The sequence below is a fragment of the Ahaetulla prasina genome, chromosome 4, assembly GCF_028640845.1.
Source record: "Ahaetulla prasina isolate Xishuangbanna chromosome 4, ASM2864084v1, whole genome shotgun sequence".
In the NCBI taxonomy this organism is placed as follows: domain Eukaryota; kingdom Metazoa; phylum Chordata; class Lepidosauria; order Squamata; family Colubridae; genus Ahaetulla; species Ahaetulla prasina.
In genome coordinates this window covers 72,564,764-72,586,811 of record NC_080542.1, presented here as the reverse complement: position 1 = coordinate 72,586,811, position 22,048 = coordinate 72,564,764, and the positions used below count along the sequence as shown (strand labels likewise).

Here is a 22,048-nt window from a genome sequence, read left to right as displayed (position 1 = left end):
AAGTGGCCACCATTTCCAGAGTGCCCAAAATTTGATATATCCCCCCAAAAATGGTAACCATTTCCAGCATCACACCATATAGCCCAGGAATAGAGGTGTGCTATGCTTCCTTAATATGAGCTCTGTAAAGCTCTGCAGTGGAGCAGAGCTTGTGTAGTAGAGCAAGCCACTCCATTCCTGGTCTATGGATGTGATCCCAGAAGTAACAACCATTTTTGGAGCACCTACAATTCAATGCTGCTGCCCTCAGAATGGTGGCCACTTCCAAGATTGACCATGTGGCCCATGAATTGGACAGCCTACCTCCTTCACTAACCTGAGATCTTCGAAAGATACATAATGGATGGCACGGGGTAAGGAGAAGTATGCAGGGCTTGGTGGGGAGGGAAGCAGGACCAAGGAAGCAAGCACATGGTGCCTCAGGTGGCCCAGGCTCCTCAGGTACTCCATGCCCCACTTAACAACCCACACATTTAACAACCAGAATAGGAAGACCAGAGATTGGGGGGGGAGTGTTGTAAAAGAGTCAGTCATGTAGGCACTTTAGTTAACACGACCCCACTGTAATGAGTAAGCTTCATTATCGTTGTGAGTCAAGGAGTACTTGTAATTATGTAGCAATTAATATATAATTAATCATATATTACATTAACAAAGCAGTTTGGAATAGTAGTTAAGGTGGTGGTACAGAAACCAGGAGAGGATGAGTTCTAGTTCCACCTTAGGCATGAAAACTGGCTGGATAATCTTGAGCCAATCACTCTCTCTAAGCACAACTGATCTCATAGAGGAGTTGTTGTTGTTGGTGGGGAGAAGTAAGAAATATTAGATATCTTCTTCACCTTGTGTTACTTATACAAAGTAATAAAGGCAGGATAAAAAACCCTAAATAGATAAACAACAAACAAGCTATTATTTATTCTATGATGTTTGTGAGATGACAATCTGCTTTAAAAGCATGGCAGATAGATTAACAGAATATTAAACGTTTTGTCCATGAACAGGAATGTTCACAAAAATAATTTGTCAGGCAATGTTCCATATTTCTGAAGAAATCTTATTTCTTTCTTGTCTTCAAATACATAAGCCAATTTTTTACAGTACAGGTAGTCCTTGACTTACAATGGTTTGTTTAGTGACCTTTCAAAGATACAGCGCATTAAAAAAATGATTTATGACCAACTGCTGCAGATCCCCATGTGATCAAAATTCAAATGTTTAGCAACCGACTCATATTTCATACATGAAGGCAAATATATATGTCCTGGGATAATGTTGCAGAAGCTGAGTCAGTCACCAGGACCAGAGGTTTGTTCTTCCAAGCTTTTGGACTTGTGCTGGAGCCTATCCTCAGAGAGCTTCTCAGTCTCCAGGATGTGTGCATTGGGCTGTGTGTAATATTTACCTGATGCCTGGTTTTAGTTGTTGATTGGAGTATTGATGGCCAGCTATTAAGTCATTGATTGTTTTCTTGTGCTGCTTCATCCTCAGCTCCTAAGTACCTGGTAAACTGGTGGTAAATCAGCACTCTAGTTGACTGACAAGGGACCCATTTCCCAGAGTTCAATAATTTCTCTGGCTATTTTTGTTCCTGCTTGGCCAACAATCTTAACTGCAAAATTAAATGCATGCCTTTGTTAACTGCAATGTGAGACTACCAATGGGTTTGGGTCTTCTCATCTAACTGTTCATCTTCTTGTTCTTTGGTGATTTGCTTCCTCCCCATTTGTCCTACATAGTTACAGGGAAAATCCGTGCATGGAATCTGGTAAATTATATTAGACATTTTCCCCCACCTTCAAACAGTCTTTCTACTGCATGATTTAACCTTATATGGTAGATTCTGGGCGGTGGGCCAGATTTCAGAAGCTGCGTTCTACTGCTTCTGAAATGTTTTTCATTATGACAGGATATACGTTCTTTCTTGTACCTTTCTCTCCCCAGCATGTTACTCAGGCATCTTATGATAAACGCTTGTGAGTACCCTTCTGCTTAAATTGTTCACATAGGTACTTGCTCTGCAGTTGTTTTACTTGTTGGGCACTACAGTGGATTCTCACCCTGCCATATAGTATTCTGATGCAACTCTTTTTATATATGGATTTTATGTATGGTTATTGTTGAAACACAGAATGCATGAAGTGTTGATAGTCTTGCAATATATTATGGTTTCTCAGCTTCTATGTTCCTGTATGCCAACAAGCACCTCTAAAAAATGGCAATAGTCTAACCATTTTTTTTCCTCCACTGTGAATTGTTTATCCAGGAAAATGGAGTTCAGTAGGGTATGAAAGTCTCTGAGCATATTTCTTTTGATGATGACAAAGATGCCATTCATGCCAAATTTTAGGTGTGTAATTATGAAATGCACAGTGTTTTAGTTCTGGTAGGACTGATTCTTCAGTGACTTCTGATATTGGGGATGATCCCATGGGCATCCCTTTTAATTGCTCATACATTTCTCTTTTAAATGTGAAGAAGGTATGGTGGCAGTACTACCATACTGCCCAATCTTATTTTCCAAAATAAGTCCCAATCTTATTTTCCAAAATAAGCACTAGGGCTGATTTTCAGGAGATCGCCCCCCCTTACTTTAAGAGTACATGGGAGGCCCACTTCTTCTGCTTGCTTGTGGCAGGACAGGAGGCTGCGCTGCCAGTGCTGTCACAGTGAGGCAGGGGGGTGGAGCTGCCCCATGTACCCCACATCAGCTTACCTCAGGGCCACCGCAGCTAGACCATCTATGCCCCAACACCTGCCTCATCTCGCAGCCATGGCACCAGCATACTGTACAGCCTCCTGCTCTGTTGCAGTCTCTTGAGCAAGCAGAAGAAGTGCAGCAGTGGCCATGCGAGGTACTGCTGGACAGGACTGGTGGAGTTGCCGCTGTGAGGCATGGATGGCCTTGCTGTGGGGGCCCTCAAATAAACCACTGCGGGGTGCATGGGGCAGCTCCATCCTCCAGTCTTGCCTTATGGCCACAGCACCAGAAGCAACCAGATAGAATGGGCGGGCAGGAGGCTGCATAGGTGTTTAAGTAGGGCTTATTTTGGCAGTAAGGCTTATATTGGGTGCATACGCAAAAACATGGTAGGGCTTATTTTCTGGATAGGTCTTGTTTTTGGGGAAACACGGTAGCAGTAGGCTACCATAAAAGATAAAGCATGCAGAACAAAGACTATTTGAAGGTGAGAGACACTTCTAATGTAATTTATCAATTTCCCTGCATGGATTGCCGTCACTATGTAGGACAAAAGAGGAGGAAGCTAACCACGATTACAAGAACATAAGTGAATGGTTAGACAAGGAAATCCGAACTCATGGGTAGCCTCACATTCCAATGAACAAGGGCATGCATTTCAATTTGGAAAAACAAATCTCTAGTCCACGTAACTGATCGGATCCTGACTCAGATTCATGACAGTTGCAGTGATCTCATGTCATGTGATCACCTTTTACAGTCTTCTGATAAGCAAAGTCAATAGGTAAGTCAGATTCAACTTAACAGTGACAGTGATTCACTTAAACAAGTATGGCAAGAAAAGTCATAAAGGGGGGCAAAATTCACTTTAAAATGTGTTGCTTTAAAATAGAAATTTTGGGCTCCGCTTAAGCTGCATGAAATATTCAATTTAGATAACATGACTACTAAGTAAATCATTATTGGCTATTCATTTAAAACTTACCCAGCTGACTATCAAAAAGGCAGCATAATAGGATGTCATCAACATAGAGTTTCCAAACATAAAGACAAAGCATACAGCAAGTGATACCTGATGTGACATAAAGATGTTAATTAAGATTACAGAAGCTTGACAAATGTGTAGAGTATCTACAAGATTTTTTTAAAAAGTTTATAAAATGCTCTCTTATACATTATTTAAAATAATGTGACAAAATATTCAAAAATATAAATTAGTCTTGTAAAATAATTGGGATTTTTTTCTAACTTTATATTGTATTCAATTTATAAACAAATTAACTACCATGTTTGTTTATTTAAAAAACAGCAACTAAACAATTCTTGAAACTGGATTGTAAGCACTTAAAAGATGATAGGGGGGGAGGGAGAAAAAATGAACATTAATCCTCACTGAATCAACAGTTACTGAATCATTAGTCCTCACTGAATCATTGAATCAACAGTCACTCTTTCAGTGACTGTTGATTCAATGATTCAATGAGGATTAATGATTCGATGATGATTAATGCTCATTTTTTTTTCTCTTCCCATTTTCCTCTTTTCACTCTTTCAGTGACTGTTCAAATTTACAAAGGTCCCTGAATGAGGGGGACGTAGGAGGGATCCTCACAGTTGGTACCATTGCAACATTCCAGTGGTCATTAACTGCAATTTGGATGCTTGCAATCAGCATGCAGTTACGTTGCAGTATCCTGTAGTCACCTAATCACTATTTATGATCACTGCTGCTTCTTACAAATAAAGTCAAGGGGTAATCAAGAAGTTACAAGCAGTGATCATGTGACCACGGAAAATTGCAACAGGTGAGATTTGCCTTATGACCGCAACTAGGACAAACAATGGATTCACTTAATGACTAATGTGTTTACTTATTATTGTTGCAAAACATGTAAAACTGGGCAGGGTCACATGATGACCCACTTAACAACTGTCACAACTTATGACTGTAATTACAGGTTCTGTTGTGGTCATAGGTTAGGGACTACCTATATTAATAAAATCTTGCAAGCCTGAGTGACCTTTATCTTCCCTTCCTGTTTTATTCCAATGGCTAAGGGAGAAGCCTGCCTGAGTCTCTTCTGAATGCTATTCTGATTTACAGGAATTAAAGAATGCTTTAGTTCTCTTTGATTAAGTAACAATTCTTGTATATTCCTGTCAATATCACCTCTCTTACGCTTAATGTTACCTTAAAAAGTGAGATAACATTTTGTTATTAATAAAAACAATTTAACATTCTTTTGGGAATAATCAAAAGTACAAACATTCAGAAACTGGTTTTACCAAAGAATATTGTTAAAAATATAAAGGAAATATTACCATATGTGCATAAAGTATCTTCTGTAGTTTGGCTGAATCTATAAATCCCAAAATGTATATACCAAAAACAGATGCTACCTGTAATTGAAAAAATATAGTGCATTTTATCTAAAATATTTTAAAGAAATGTATCAAAGCTGAAAATAAACTAAAAAAATGGAAAGAGAAAAGGAATTTTAAACAGTTTTATCATATAAACTACACACAACAGTTTAAATTTATAATTGGAATATAGAGTTTAATTGGCTAATTTCATAATTTATAGTACTATTTCTAATTTTTGAAATACTGTGAATTTCCACCTGTTTTCCCAAATTTCCACCTGTTTTCCAACAAGTGAACTCTTATTCCCAGAATTCCTAGCAATTGTCATAGGTTGGGAAATTTCAGGATCTGAAAGGGCTGCTTCAGAGCAATATTTACAGAACTATACAGACTTAGACAACTCATAGTTTCATTCTGCATATCTTAACAATCACTAGGACATGATTATTGACATTTCATCATACAAAAGAGAAAGATGTTGGCTTTCCCCTCCATACTCGGTATAAATTTTCCAAAAGTAGTGAAATGGAAGACCATTTCTTTTTAAATGACGAATGTATTCTTTTCATATCTGATGTCAAGGCCATTTTATCTATATTATGAGAGCAAGACCTAACTATTAAAGATATTTAAAGAAGAGATACATCAACTGCATCCAATAGGATGATAATGGTTCTATTAGCTGACAAGAGTGGGTAGAATTTCAGCCTTGACAGGATTTACACCCATGCATTTAAAAAGAAATTGAAAAAGATTGGGCCAATACATAAGCTCCGATTCACTCTATGCATTTATAGCTATAATACTGGAACATTGAGAACAACAGATTCTAGAAACTATATCAACTTTATGTAAAATTGTTCTTATACTACTTCATGATTAGAGCATTGGCTAAGATAGTAGACATTTTTAATAATATATTTCCATAGATTGAAGTATACCATTTATTTAAATGCTAGAGGATTCAAGTTTGGTCGACTACTAAGATACTGTATTGCATCAAGCAGCCAGCCACTTTTAGACTTAGTTTCACAGAGACTTTGTTTACAATGCTCACCAAAATAAGTGAGCAAAAGTTAATATTTTTGGGGGGATCACTTTTTTTTAAAGACTGGGGATGCTACCAAGCAGGTATGCAATTGATATGTCTGTGTTGGTCTGCAAAAGTTGAACCTTTCACTGCAGCCTTTCCTATTTTTAATAGAAATATAAGTTTAGTGTTCTCAGATAAAGTCACAAAATCCCACTTGTTTATATATTTGGGAGGTGGGAACATAATTGATGCCACTAAAATGGGATTGAAAATGCTCAAGTCATGCTTTGAGGGAGATATATCCTGAAAAACCTGTTGATCCAGAGGGAATTCTTAGGAAAGCCAGATGAGACAAACATTACTGCAGTATGTCTATCTGTGGTAATCTGGGCAAATTTCCCCAATTTATCATTTAGACTTTTTTATTTTTAGAAGGAGCCTATAGTAATTCTACATGAATGAAAATATGGTAACCTTGTAAGCTTTTGATAATTTTTATCTGGCTATGGCACATTTGTGGTCAAATCAGAAATTATTATTGTTCTCAGGTGTTAAATGTACAATGTGTATTCTATTCTTCTTTCAACAGTTGTTTGAGACAACAAATATACATAAAGATAAAATAAAGGTAAAGACAGTTCTCATCTGTTTCTTAGTTTAGGAAGCCAGCGTTGTCCGAAGACATTTCCATGGTCCTGTGGCCAACATGACTATATGCCAAGGTGCCTGGAAGGTGCATTATCTTACCACCAAAGTTATATCTATTTATCTACTCATATTTGCATGCTTTTGATCTGCTAGATGGGCAAAAGCTGGGGTAAGTAACAGGAGCTCACCCTGTTGTGCGTACCGGGTCTTGAACCTGTGCTGTCAATTTTCCAGCTGAAAGCTCTGTGGCTTTAACTGCTGAACCATTGCATCACTGATAAAGGGGTATGCAAAATTCTAATAATATTTATTGATATTATGTTACCTGTGTTAAAAGAACAAACTGGGCAAACTGCCATGGAAGCATGAATAGAACATTAGAAACAGATAGTGCAATCAAGCTTCTTCTATTTATATTCTGTGTCCTTGGGGAAAAGAATAAGAAATTGATTAAGAATAATGGCTCTGTTAACGTATCTAAATAACAATAGTTATTTTTTTTCAACAGACTTGAACTCTGGTTAAGCTTCAAAGCAATGTATAGAAAAATTCCTAAGATAGATATCTAATACCATAAAATTAAACAGAAAAAAACCTTCCACACACACCCTTTATTTATGTGTAATATAATTAATAATTACATAATAATTGGATAAAAATTCCAAATGCAGTCTAAACAGCTGGCTGACTTTGCAACAATCATTATAATCATTATAATGATTGTTATAATCATTATAATCATTATAAAAACTTTGGGTCAACACAGGTTGATCTTCATTTTCCCACTTCCTCTAATAGGATATCTTTTATCCTTTTTATCAGAAGTAAAAGTAATTTTTGACACAAATTCTTACTACATTTAGATGTACACAGGATCATCCTAATCATTCCTCATGAAAGAGAAATGATAATAGTTTTTAAGAAAACATACAGAAAACTTGGTATTTAGTCACATGTAAACTTTCATTTTCTCCCAGTAAAAGGAATAGGTTCTCTATGGACCAATTACAAATGAGGTTTCTAGTCTTTCCCAATCTGGTGCTGCCCCAACATTTTGAATTATCTCTCTCATCCTATCATCTTTGTTTGAGGATGATGGAAGTATACTAGATTGAAGATACTAGAAAAGACAACACATAATAATGGCTGTAATAGGAAGGTACAGCTAAACATGATTTCAGAGCATCTTCCTGCTTTTGTATCTATACCATTACATGTATGTACCATAAATTAAAGCAAATTACCATATTTTTCGGAGTATAAGATGCACCTTTCCCCCCCAAAAAAAGAGGGTGAAAATCTGGGTGCATCTTAAACTCCGAATGTAACTCTGCCCAGCTTCTCAAACAGAGGATTCAGAGGCTGAAAAAAGCATCAGAAACGGAGCTTCAGAAAAAAAGCCCCAAACGGAGCTTCAGAAAAGAAGCTCCCAAATAGAGCTTCAGGGGCTTTTTTTCTGAAGCTCTTTTCGGAGGCTGTCAGATGCAGAAAAAAGTTTTTTCTGAAACAGAGTTTCAGAGGCAGAAAAAAAAGCAAAAAAAAAAGCAAGGCACAGAGCTCACAACCAAGGAATCTGTTGCTAAAATTCATTTCTGGGAACAGCTGATTGGGGGTATTCCGGGAGGCCAATCCACCTGCCAATCAGCTTTTTTCTTATTTTCCTCCCCATAAACTAAGGTGCATCTAATACTCCAGTGCGTCTTATACTCCGAAAAATACGGTTTTTACATAGGAGTAATACCATTTTATAACTTACGAATGCATAAATCAGTATCATGTTTGAAGATTTTGTTTTCATATTTAAGAACAGAAAAGAATGGAAATTACCTGAGAATGTATGTTAATAACAACATCTGAACCACAAGGAAGGGATAAGAAAAGCTTTCACGAAGAGGAGGAGTCCACATCACACGAGTACTCTGAAAATAAGAATTCAGGTAATTTGTTATTCTAATGTTCTTTTTTTCCTTCATCAATCTTTAGAAAATATATTTATCTGGGTTTTAAATTGCAGTTATGGGAAATTTTTTAAAAAAAAGATTTAAAAAATTGTCCATAATGTAAGAAAACTTGTCCATATTATAAAAAATATATATTGTAATTTTACTTTACAGGTGAATATTGCAGCTACTTTTCTTCCTGGAATTTTTATTCCATTTTCCCAATAAGCCAAACTAGTCCTGCTATTCTAAATTGGGAACATAACTTCAAAAGAAAACTAAGATTAATTATAGCTAATAATGGCCATGGCAATTAACATTATAAGTATATTGATAATAAGCATATCAGCTTTGAATTACAACAATAGTATAAATTAGAATCCCAGATTCAATGCTGTACATAATTTGATGGCTAGTAATCAGATTTGCAGATTTCCTTACAGTAAATGGTATTTTATATTTTTTAAAAATTACATTACTAATTATATATCCAATTTAATCTATTGAAATACACCAAATAGATATTTCTACAAATATTACCAACTATTGTTGAGTAGATTCATGAATAATGTTAAATATTGGCATGACCAACATACTAAATAAAAATAAAAATCTATTTTAATTAATGATAGCTCCATTTAAGCTCCACTGACTAATGATAACGGAAAAATCAGATATGAGTTTTTGGAATTATTCAGCAACATTCTTTTGGGGAAAATATTCTTTTATGTAACATGATGGGAAGGGAAAAACAAAATAAGAGAATACAAAGTTACTGAGCCACTCATACGTGCTTTGGAATACTCAAAGCATGAGTAAGATTGGTGACTATGTTGAGTATCTGTTTAGGTAAAAGCCTATTTGTTTCAAATAATTGATATATGCAAAAATCACTCATGGATATCACTCAAATCACTTCTGAAAAAATGCAAATCTAAAACAATAATTAATTTGATTGTTTAAAATGAAAAGAAAGAAAATCTGTAAAACATTCAAGGATGAAGAGTCCTGAATATGGGGCAGACTATTGTTTTTTAAAATGTCAATTGTGAATCTTGAGGAAAGAATCAGAACCAAGGTCCCCTCCATAGAGCTGGAGGGGGGACCTTGGAGGTGTTCTAGTCCAGCCCCCTGCTCAAGCAGAAGAACCTACACAGACCGGGGTGAAATCCAGCAGGTTCTGACAGGTTCTGGAAAACCGGTAACGGAAATTTTAAGCAGTTCGGAGAACTGGTAGCAGAAATTTTGAGTAGTTCGCTGAACTGGCAAATACCACCTCTGGCTGGCCCCAGAGTGGGGAGGGAATAGGGATTTTGCAGTATCCTTCCCCCAGAGTGGGGTGGGAATGGAGGTTTTGCAGTATCCTTCTCCTGCCACGCCCACTAAGCCATGCCCACAGAACAGTAATACAAAAAATTGGATTTTACCACTGATACAGACAAGTGACTATTCTCTTCTTAAAAACTTCCAGTGATGAAGCACCCACAATGTCTGAAGGCAAGCCGCTCCACTGGTTAATTGTCCTCACTGTTAGGAAGTTTCTCAATTCTCTCCTTGGTTAGTTTCCATCCATTGTTTCTTGTTCTGCCCGCTGGTGCTTTGGAAAACAAATGAATCCACTCTTCTTTGTGGCAGCCTCTTAAATACTGGAATACTATTATGTCCCCCCAATCCTTTTCTTTAGATTAGTCAAACCCAAATCCTCCAACTGTTCTTCATGTTTTAGCCTCCAGGCCTTTAATCATTTTAGTTCTTCTTTGCATTTTCTCCAAAACCTCAACATCTTTTTTGTAATGTGATCAAAACTGCAGTATTCCAGATATGGTCTAACCAAGGCTTTATAAAGTTGTACTAATATTTCACATGATTTTGATTCTATGCGTCTGCTTATATACAACTAAGGATTGTATTAGCTTTTTTGGCTGCTGCTGTACACTGCTAACTCATGTTTAGGTCCCTGTTAGTTTTTTTGGCCCAGGTGTAAAACTTACCTTTTCACCACATTAAATTTCATTTTGTTGAATAGGGCCCCATTGTTCAAGTCTGTCAAGATCTTTTTGGGTCCTGAGCTTGTCTTCTGGTATGTTGGCTATTCCTGCCAGTTTACTGTCATCTGCAAATTTGATGAGTTTCCCTTTTATTCCCTCATCTAAATCATTTATAAAGATATTGAAGAGTACTCGGCCTAAGACGGAACCTTGTGGTACCCCACTGCTTACTTTTTTCCATGTGGATGTAGTACCATTAAGGACTACTCGTTGAGTAAAGTTTGTCAGCCAGCTATAAATCCATTTGGTGGTGATATTGTCTATTCCACATTTTTCTAGCTTACCAAGAAGTAGGTTGTGGTCTACTTTGTCAAATGTCTTATTGAAATTTAAGTATACTATGTCCATAGCATTTCACTGGTCTACTAATCTAGTGACTTTATCAAAGAATGAAATAAGATTGGTTATTGTGCTGGCTGCTAGTTATAACCTTGTTTCTAGATGTTCATAGATCTGTTTTTTTTATTATTTTTTCCAGTATCTTCCCAGGTATTGATGTTAGGCTATTTGGTCTGTAGTTTCCTGGGTCTGTTTTTCTTTTTTCTTTTTTGAAGATAGAAACCACATCAGCTATGGACTTGTAAGGATATAAAGGCCTTTTGGATAAAAATTTGGTGGATTTTACAAAATGTTTTGAAAAAGAAGATAAAGTTCCTGCCGCAATTTTTTTTTGTTGGGAATTATTACGGACTTTACAGTAATTGAGACTAAATTGATTTTAAATCTAATAACAGCAGCAAGATTACTAATAGGACAATACTGGAAGAAAAAAGAAGTACCTACAATAGAAGAATGGATATTGAAAGTTGCCAATTTGGCTGAGATGGCGAAGATATCAGCCTTTTTGAAAGACAATATGCAAGAAAGATACTTAAAGGAATGTAAAAAATGGATTGACTATATTCAAAGTAGATATCAGACTAAGAGTTATCAGACTGTTTTTGAATGATTATGATTTATTATTTTTGATTGTTTTCGGGGGAAGTTAGGAATTGATGATTGTAGGGGTATAATTAAGTTGGGACGAAAATTTTTTAGCATATGTTTGTTTTATTTTTAACTATACCTTGTGCTCGTTCCGGGAAGTCGGGGGGGGGGGAGGGGGGATGGGAGGGGGAGGAAAGGGGGAAAAATTTTCTGTAAAACTTTTTGAATTAAAAAAAAGAAAAGAAAAGAAAAGAAACCACATCAGCTCTTTTCCAATCCTCTGGTAGTTCCTCGATGCTCTATCAGGTCCTGGTGATTTATATTCCTCAAGGTCAGATAGGTCTTCTTTTACCATTTTCTTGCTTATTTTAACTTTTATTTTTAATCTGTCTTTTACAATTACATTTTTGATAAGTTGGGCAATAGTTTCCTTTTGTGTGAAGACTGATGAAAAGAAAGGGTTAAGTAGCTCTGCTTTCTCTACACTGCCTGATATCTTTCCTATCTTCTCTCTTTAGGATTTCCTTGACTAGTTGTCAGGTAAGTTAGTTAGGAATCTATTCTCCCACTTGCTGAAGAATTTGTCTCCCAGTTGGTATCAGTGTAGTTAAATAGTTATTACTATTGTGGTATGTTTTCTACATATATTTGTTAATTGAGTAGCAAAGAATTTATCAATTTCTTCTGTTTGGTTGGGTGGCCTGTAGTATACACCTATAGCAGGGGTGCCAAACTCAAGGCCCGCAGGCCAGACCCAGCCCACAAAGTGCTTAGATCACCCTGGAAACAGTGAAGGACTGGCACTTGAGTGCTCTGCCAGTAAAAACGGGCCCTCAAGCTCTATTTCTGGCTGCAACGGCCTCCTTCAATCCTCTGACAGCAAAAATGAAGCTCGAAGGGCCCTCCCGCCCGAGCTCCATTTTCGCTGGCAGAGGGTTGCAAGAGGCCGTCGCAGCCAGAAATGGAGCTTGGGAGCCTGTTTTCACTGGCAGAGCACTTAGGCTGCCACAGGCACCCCTGACATGAGTGACATCAAGCACGTCATGCCCACTCTGGCCCCACCCACCCCAGCCCCCCAGGTCAAACATAACCCTGATGCAGTTCTCAATGAAATCGAATTTGAATCCCTGGCCTATGGCAATATCATTTTCCCCTTTTTATATTGACCCATATGGATTCTAGGTTTTCATCCTTGGTTTTCTGTAAAGATGTAGTGATCTTTTATATATAATGCAACTCCACCTTCTCTTTTATCGGATCTGTTTGTTTTGAATAGTTTTTATCCTTCTATCAGTATATTCATTGTAAGTTTCATCCCACCAAGTTTCAGTAATGGCAACTATATCATATCTGCCTTCACGTACTAATATTTCAAATTCACCCTGTTTGTTCCCTAAACTTTAAGCATTAATGTATAGGCATTTGAGTCCTATTGGTCTTGGATATGTTTCCTATATCTCCTACGTTATAACTGGGATTTCCATCCTTTCCATCATTCTCTATTTCATTATGTTTTTCTTTTTTCTTTTTTTCTCTTTACTCCCTTCCTACTTACGTGATTGGTTATCTAGTGATTTTTGCTTGGGTTCTATAGGTCATGAAGATTGCCCCCCTCCCCCCTCAATTTTAGTTTAAAGCCCTTTAGATAAGATGAGCCAGTTATTTTCCGAATATATTTTTTCCAGTTCTTGTGAGGTGCAGTCCATCTCTTGGGAGTAACTCTTCATCTATGTCGTGTCCCACTCCTCCGCTGACGGCCGGGTCAGGGAAATCCGAATCAGGCGTGCCTCTGCAGCTCTGCCAAAGTCCTAGCAAAATTCTCAAGGCAGGCAGGAGACCAAGAAGTGACTTCAGCAATATAAGGTAGACTTTGCCTGACTCAGAGAATGCCAGAAAGCAGATCATTTATATAGGCCATGGGGTGTGGCTCCATGACTCAGCACTTATCCAGGCCTGCCCCTCCCTTCCTTCTGTTGACGCCGCCAATCAATTCTCCTGAAGCGAGGGTCGCTCCAGGCTCCAGCTGTTGGTAATTGACCTTCCTCAGGCTCACATGCTATGGGGGAGGGGGAGGGGTCTAGTTGCTCCGTTTGCCTGGGCATGGAGCCAGGGCTGGGGGCTGGAAGCACTTCTTCTTCCTCGGCCTGTCTGGGCAGGGTGCCAGGACTGGGGCCTGGAGGCATGCCAGGACATTCCTCAGTGTCCGGAAGGAGATCAGAGGGGCCCGGCTGCGGGGAAAGCGAACGAGACACAACAATCTAGGTCAGGAGTAGTCAACCTTTTTATACCTACCGCCTACTTTTGTATCTCTGTTAGTAGCAAAATTTTCTAACCACCCACCAGTTCCACAGTAATGTGTCATGTATCATCGTCTGCGCATGCCTCTCGCACATCGTGGATTGGGTTTGGGGGGGCGCCGGCTGCCAGCTTTGCTTGTCTGTTACAGCCGGGTGGTGTGGGGAGAAATGTGTGAGCTATTCTAGGACGAGGCTTGGTTTGTGGTTGCACTATAGCGCCATTTAGTTTCACTTACATAACGTGAACTAAACTTATGTGTGGGTGATACAAATAGTATATTTTCAGAAATTTAAATTGTCACGGGGAATTTTATAAAAACCTAATGAAAATGTTTTTAAATAATGCTATGAAAATATTTTAAAAGTCAATTAAATTTAAAAAAAGGAACGTGCTTCAGTTTTGGACAAAACCCCTACCACTCACCATGAAAGCTGGAACGCCCACTAGTGGGCAATAGGGACCAGGTTGACTACCACTGATCTAGGTAATGCAGACCATGGTCTAGGAAGCCAAAGTTCTGTTGTTGACACCAGTTTTTAAGCCAGTGATTCATTTCTAAAATGCTTTGCTCTCTCATTGGATTTTGGTCTTTTGCTGGAAGTATAGGAATTAGATGGACGTATAGATTATGCTTCTAATTCTTTAACTTTCTTTCCTGTTGTAATCTCCGTTATTGTTTTCAGATTCATTGTTGTGTCATTGGTTCCCATGTGTATGAGAAGAAAGGGATTATAATCCAGGGGGTTGATTCTTTTAGTAAGGTACTATGTTATATCTTTGATTTTTGCTCCAGGAAGACTATATAACTCCCAAGATCAGTGTTGGGGAACCTTTTCGGCACAGAGTACCAAAATATGTGTGTGTGTGTGTGTGTGTGAGCGCGTGCTGGAAACTGGAAGAGCAGCCACCCGATGCATATGCGCGCGCCAGGAAGTTGATCTTCTGGTGTCTGGCGCTCCTGCACACCTGAAAACCAGCTGGCTGACGTGACGCAAGCTGGAAGGGCAACGGACAATGGCTTGCATGCCTGGAGAGATGGCTGTGTGTGCCACTTCCGGAACGCATGCCATAGGTTCACCATCACGGCCCTAGAGTGGCTGCCTGGTCTGCAGACTATAGATTCTATTCCACTAAGAATTGAGTCTCCTATCACCAATATTCACCTTTTTTCCCCTAGGAAAGTCTGGAATATTTTTCTTCCTGTTGCAAGAATGCTGGATTGTGCTTCTTTTGTAGAAACTATTGATGAAAGCTCTTTTGTGAGTTTCTGTATATTTTCTTCCAGGAGGAGGCTATCAAAGTGATTGCTCAGTTCCAGAGGGGCTTCATTGGAGTGGGTTAAGGTAGATAGTAGGGATTTTGCTCTTGGTTGTTTTTTTCTAGGAGTGACATGTTTTCATTGGTCTTTAAGTAGGTACATGTTTTACAGAAGCTGTTTGTTCCCTATTGTGTTTGATTTGGGTGTATCCTTTTTCTTCTTTATGTTCACATATGGGGTCATCATTTGCTCCCTATTGTATTTTACTTGGTTGTAGTCTTCTTGTTTAAGTTGGGATTTCTCGTTTTGCTTGTTAATTTTCAAAGTGGCTAGAGTTGCCTCTAAACCCTTTACTTTTTCTTCTTGTAATTCAAGTAGTTTACATTTAATACATACATAGTTTGGGTCTTCTATGGGCATAAGCTGAAACATATGGTATACTTTGGAAGTGTGTACTAAGTGTCTGTCTCTTTTTCTGTGGTTTTTTAAAAAAATTCCTCTTAGATTGTCAAGAATTTTAAAATTTCTAAAGAATTAATATGTAAACTGCTTTTTAAAATATTTAGTTGAAAAAAGAAATTGAAAAATTGAAAAAGAACTTTAAAAAAAATTGAAAAAATAATTTAAAAATTGAAAAAGATTTAAAGTTGAAAAAAGAATTTTAAATTAAAAATGATATTTAAGAGTTGAAAAACGATTAAAATTGGAACAAGGAATTTAAAAATTGAAAAAATAAATTTAAAAAAAATTGAAAAGGAATTTTTCTTAAGAAAGGGAATTCAGAGATTTTAAAAATGTAAGAGTTTTTGACCCTTTATGAAGTGATATGCACTTTTTTTGTTGGAAATCTCAGGTTATTTTCTAGGAGATGCTTTGGTCTTAACCATCTACTCCCTGACTTGAAAGTTAGGAACATGGCTGTTGGCTGAATCTGGCTTCCCATTGATTTTGCTTGTCAGAGGGTCCCAAAAGGTGATCAACACGACCTCAGGACTCTGCACTTATCATAAATACATGCCAGTTGCCAAACATCCAAATTCTGATCACATGACCATGGGGATGCTGCTCTTACAGAATAAGATTATGTTACTGAATATCTCCAAAATGTATATAATTAAGCTAACTATGTTTATGAAAAAAGGATGCTTGGTAGAATGATGAAATGAATAAGACTGTAGAAGAAAAAAATGTAAACAATAGAATTACTGCTACAAAAATAGGTTGATGAAATTGAGAATAGGGAAATAAAATTATTTAAAACAAGGTAGTTAGAAACTGAGGTAGAGAAAATATGGAGTCATTTTGTTGAAAATAAAATATTTTAGAAATTAGTGAAAAGGTTTAAATAAGGAGCCATGAGGGTGAATGGAATTAAAGATAAGAGTGATGAAATACACGAAGTCCATGCTAAATGGACTGGTCACTTTTTGGTTGTTCAAAGTTATAATTTCCCTCCAAAAGCAATCTATAATTTACAACTCCATTTCAAAGTTATGAGACTGCAGTTTCCCCATGGTTATTCACCCTTAAGACCCAATTTATTTTATTTATTTATTTGTCACAACAGTATATATAAGCATAAGCATGAAATAACTATACAATATATAAGCATATATATAAAACCATAAGTATGTAATAACTATATTAATTGGATATAATGAGAGGAAACAATAGGACAGGAATGGTAGGCACACTTGTGCTCTTATGCATGTCCCTTACAGACCTCTTAGGAATGGGGTGAGGTCAATAGTAGACAGTATTTGGTTAAAGCTTTGGGGATTTTGGGAAGAGACGACAGAGTCGGGTAGTGTATTCCAAGTATTAACAACTCTATTACTGAAGTCATATTTTCTGCAATCAAGATTGGAGCGGTTAACATTAAACTTAAATCTATTGTGTGCTCGTGTATTGTAGCAATTGAAGTTGAAGTAGTCTTCAATAGGAAAGACATTGTAATAGAAGATTCTATGAGTTAAACTTAGGTCTTGTCGAAGGCGACAGAGTTCTAAGTTTTCTAAGCCTAGGATTTCAAGTCAGATGGCATAAGATATTTTGTTGTATTCAGAGGAGTGGAGAACTCTTCTTGTAAAATATTTCTGGACACGTTCAATTGTATTAATGTCTGAAATGAGGTATGGGTTCCAGACAGGCGAGCTGTATTCAAGAATTGGTTTAGCAAATGTTTTATATGCTCTGGTTAGTAGTGTAGTGTTTCTGGAGAAGAAGCTATGCAAGATTAGGTTTACAACTCTTAAAGCCTTTTTTGCAATGTAGCTGCAGTGGGCTTTGGCACTTAGATCATTTGATATGAAAACTCCAAGGTCTTTAACAGGGTGGGGGTCATCTGTAAGGTAAGGTCCATCGAACTTGTATTTAGTGTTCAGATTCTTTTTTCCAATGTGTAACACAGAGCACTTGCTGGTTGAGATTTGGAGTTGCCAGGTTTTTGACCATTCTGACATAAAGTCAAGGTCTTTTTGAAGGGTAGCTGTATTGTTGGTAGTGTTAAATAGTTTGACATCGTCAGCAAAGAGAACACAATTACTTATAATATGGTCACAGAGATCATATTGCAGGGATGCTGTAGTGGCTCCACTTCTCTCTTATCCATTCCACTCTGCTAGGTCCCGGCAGGCTTTGGGTCTACTCCTGCTGCACCCATCACCCACTACACACTTACCATGTGAAAAATTCCAGAGCTCGTGTTGTGGAAGCAATACAGGCTACATGTCTCTGGCCTGTGTGGCTGTCTCCTTGAACAGCCACAATTTCAGCCTGCACACAATCCCTTGTAGTCACAATGAAGTAGTGGCTGTTTCCAGTTAAGCAGTCATAAAGTTCAGAAATGAACCGCTTCATTTTTCTTCCTTAACGCAGTCTGCACAATGCTGCAAAGAATTCCAGAGTCTGGAAAAAAACTAGACTCTGTGGTCTCTTCTCAAAATCCCTTTAACCAATTAACCCTTTAATCTCTTCTCAAAAGCTTTAACCAAAAACCATCTACTGTTGACCTCACCCCGTTCCTAAGAGGAATTGCATGGTAAGGGGCATTCCTAAGAGGGCATTCCTAAGAGGAATGGCATGGTAAGGGGCATGCATAAGAGCACCAACATGCCTACCATTCCTGTCCTAATGTTCCCTTTGATTGTATACAATTTCATATAGTTATTACATATTTATGATTATATATATGCTTATATATCATATAGTTATTTCATCCTTATGCTTATATATAATGTTGTGACAAATAAAATAAATAAATAATAAATAAATAAATAAATAAATAAACAATGCAGACCACATTAGAAGCAGAACTGAGTGGTTTTCCCTGGGGCATGCAGTGGCCTCCTGAAACTGGCTGCCATTTTCAGTGTACCCATAACTCCACGCAATTCTGCTAAAATTGTGTTCGCTTCCACAAGGCTGTGGAACTCCTGCTCAAGGAGCAGGTGGTAGTTATGGCCAGGAGAACCTCTGAGCAACTACTGGTTATCACAGTAGGTAATAAATTTGTTTTTGAAAGATATTAACAGTGATAAATAAATATTACTGTGATAAACATAAACATCCAATGATAAACTGATATTAAAGAGGACTGAAGATTTTAGATAGAGAAAAAAATGCAAGCTTATAAAGTGCAAAATATTGTAATAATGAAAATACCAAACAAGACTTTGAAAATGATATCAAAATTAATAGCTACAATATCAATAATGTCAGTAATGATGTCTAGTTCTATGGGCAGACTAAGTCAAAAAAATGTTACTGAAGAAATGACAGTTTTAGAACAAATTTTATCTGGCAAGATAGAGATGGTGTTGGAAATGATTTGAATGATTTGAAAAAGGATGTTTCACTGGATCGTTAAAAGAAATTGACTGATGTTTTAAAATTCAAAAGGAACGTGCAGATGATAAACCAAAATAATGACTCAACAATATTTTTTAATTAGATGTACAAAAGCAGCTTATTAAAGCCTTAAAGAGCTCTGTGGGATGGAACAAACAAGAAATCAAGAAAATCAAATCCATATTTGAATGAACTAAAGCTTAATACTTTTAGAAGTAAAAACAAAGAATATAAAATTTGTTTGATCAAGGTTAAAACAAAGTACAGCGGTACCTCAGTACTCAACTGTTTTGAAATTCATTGAATTTGGTACTTAATGCATTTTGATGAGAAAATTTCGTCTCAGTACTTGTTTGTTCAGTACTTGATACACAATTTGTCAGTGTCAGGTTTTTTTCCTCATCAATATGGGTAAAGTGGGCTAAATGCAAAATAGACTAATCAGTTATCAGAATGATATTGAGAGAGTTTGGTCATACAATACAAAAATTGCAAAACAAACATGTAACATTTGACTCTTTACTTAGCCAGTTACAACCTATCTGAAAAAAGGGACTTATGATCTGGATCTATAATTATGATGGCAACAATTGGCAACATGCAGCATACAGCATCATTTGCAGCATTCTGCTAATGAGGTTATATAATTTCATTTTATGACAGTTTTGTCAAACACCCATAGTTATTTCATCAAAATTGCACCCAAAGCTAACTTATTTCCAAATAAATATGAATTGATTTAGTTTTACAGATAAGAAGCATAGCAAGCAGAGCTCTGCAGGGCTTCAGATTTGATTTGATTTTCTGGAAATGCAGGAACATAATTGTGTGATTTGAAGCATACTGTTTAAGCAGCAAAATGTGCATCTGATTTAAAGAGTTACAGCCAAATGCTACATTGGTATTCTGCGTACTCCAAAGCACTTTCTGGAATATATCCAAATTCACTTGATCAAATCAGAAAATATGACATCTTAATTTATTTCCAACAGTACATCCTTTAAAAGTTAGTTTAACTATAAAGTATTTAAATCTTAAACGTTAATTCAATTTTTAAAATAATTATTAATTTGCAGACGTACCTCCCCGTGGTTGAAAAAGTAGCATGCCACTGTAAGTAACCCTCCAAATCTGTTCCCACTGTGAAGGGAGAGAAAGGGGGTGGGTGGGTAATAAAATTTTATTTTTTAGAGAAGCTTAAGTGACAAAATAAAAATACTTTCATTTTATGAATAATCTACTTTAAAATTTTAGATGAGTAAAAGAATTATTCCATGATCCAGCCCCACTCCCCTGACAGTGCTTGGAGGCTGTTAAGGGCTGGATGGGGAGCAACCTGCTGAAACTGAACTTAAGCAAAACAGAATAGCTCTGAATTTGTGACTTCTTGATCCATGGAGAATTGCCACCTTTGGTTTTGGATGGGGTGACATTACCCCAAACAGATCCAGTACATAATCTGGGGATTCTCCTGAACTCAAAACTTCTGCTCAAGGAACAGGTAGCAGTTATGGCCAGGACAGCCTCTGTGCAATTGTGGGTTGTATGCCATTTACGCCCTTTCCTGGACCAACAATCCCTGTTCAGTCATTCACATCCTACTCACCTCCTGTCTTGGCTATTACAACATGATCTCTAGGTGAGGCTGTCTTTGAAAAATATCCGGAAGCTCTTATTGGTTCAAAATGCAGCAGTCAAATGGTTTGATGCAGACCCAGGTTGGCACCTCTCCTGCAGGAGCTGCATTTTTTTTTTGTTTACATTTATATCCCACCCTTCTCCGAAGACTCAGGGCGGCTTACAGTGTATAAGGCAATAGTCTCATTCAATTTGTATATTTTTTTTACAAAGTCAACTTATTGCCCCCCCAACAATCTGGGTCCTCATTTTACCTACCTTATAAAGGATGGAAGGCTGAGTCAACCTTGGGCCGGGCTTGAACCTGCAGTAATTGCAGGCTACTGTGTTCTAATAACAGGCTTCGTAACAGCCTGAGCTATTCCGGCCTCGGCAGTTAATCAGCATTAACTGCTGATTTGCTTCCAATGCAATTCAAGGTGTTGGTTGCCACCTTTCAAGTCTTTTATGGCTTGGGATTAGGTTATTTGTCTCTTCCCAGTTATGGCCACCTGATGCATTAGATAAGGAGGCACAGAATGTTGTGATTTCTGTCTCCTAAGGAGATATATCTGGCAGCACACAGAAGAAAGGCCTTTTTTGTGATAGCTCCCTCCCTTTGGAACATCATCCCTGCAGAGATTAGACTGGTCTTCATTTTGACACGGTTTCAGAAGACCCTGAAGTTCTGCCAACAGGCCTGGGGAACCCAGAGTTGAATGGAGCCCATCCAGTGGCTCATTCAATTGCCTCTTGTTATCAGTGGGGAAGGGGTTTGTTTTTATTCTTTTTATATTCGGTTTTTGTTGTTTGTAAGCTGCCCAGAATCATTGAGAGTTAGTGGGTGGCCATATAAATCCAACAAACAAATAAACAAGTATTCACAATATGCATCTAATCAGATTATTAAGTTTAAAAAGATGTTTTGGAAAAGACAGGTACAGCTTTCAGTACCTGCTAGTACCTTCTTTAAGAAGATGCATTTTTTCCTGGATTCAAAAATCGTCTTGTGCTCCCAGGGAAAGGCATGCTTGAGTTACGGAGGTACTCGATAGATTTGATACACTTTGTTACTGCCTCCTAATTCAAACATGTATTTTCCTGGCTACCATGTGAACCCATGAAAAGATTCAGTTTATTACAGGTAGAAGAACAATTTAAACAACTGAAAATTCTATAGCTCGTAAATTACAAGTACACCTAGTCCTCCACCCACAACAATTAAGAAGAAAATTTCCAGTGTAATTAGACCTGATTTTATGTTGGCTGTTAGGCAAATCATGCAGTAGCACTTGCTTGTCTCCCTGGCCACCCACATACCAGGTAGTTGCCACCCCAAGCATTGCTGTACTTGCACCTTAT

At 37.5% G+C, this 22,048-nt stretch overlaps 1 protein-coding gene across 7 annotated transcripts in view; it reads right to left on the bottom strand.

Annotated features, from left to right (window-relative positions):
- The window catches only part of DPY19L1 (dpy-19 like C-mannosyltransferase 1), a 142,854-nt gene that overhangs the window by 80,017 nt on the left and 40,789 nt on the right, over nucleotides 1-22,048 (bottom strand). For all 7 annotated transcript variants that reach the window (XR_009155115.1, XM_058183355.1, XM_058183354.1 and 4 more), the window contains 5 exons: nucleotides 20,152-20,209; nucleotides 8,577-8,668; nucleotides 7,075-7,174; nucleotides 5,024-5,101; nucleotides 3,687-3,773 (listed from right to left, as the gene is read on the bottom strand). Coding sequence is in view for 6 of the 7 variants with exons in the window: in XM_058183355.1 (XP_058039338.1) it covers nucleotides 3,687-3,773; nucleotides 5,024-5,101; nucleotides 7,075-7,174; nucleotides 8,577-8,668; nucleotides 20,152-20,209 (415 nt within the window). In the remaining variant the exon portion in view is untranslated. The remainder of the gene's footprint in view (nucleotides 1-3,686; nucleotides 3,774-5,023; nucleotides 5,102-7,074; nucleotides 7,175-8,576; nucleotides 8,669-20,151; nucleotides 20,210-22,048) is intronic.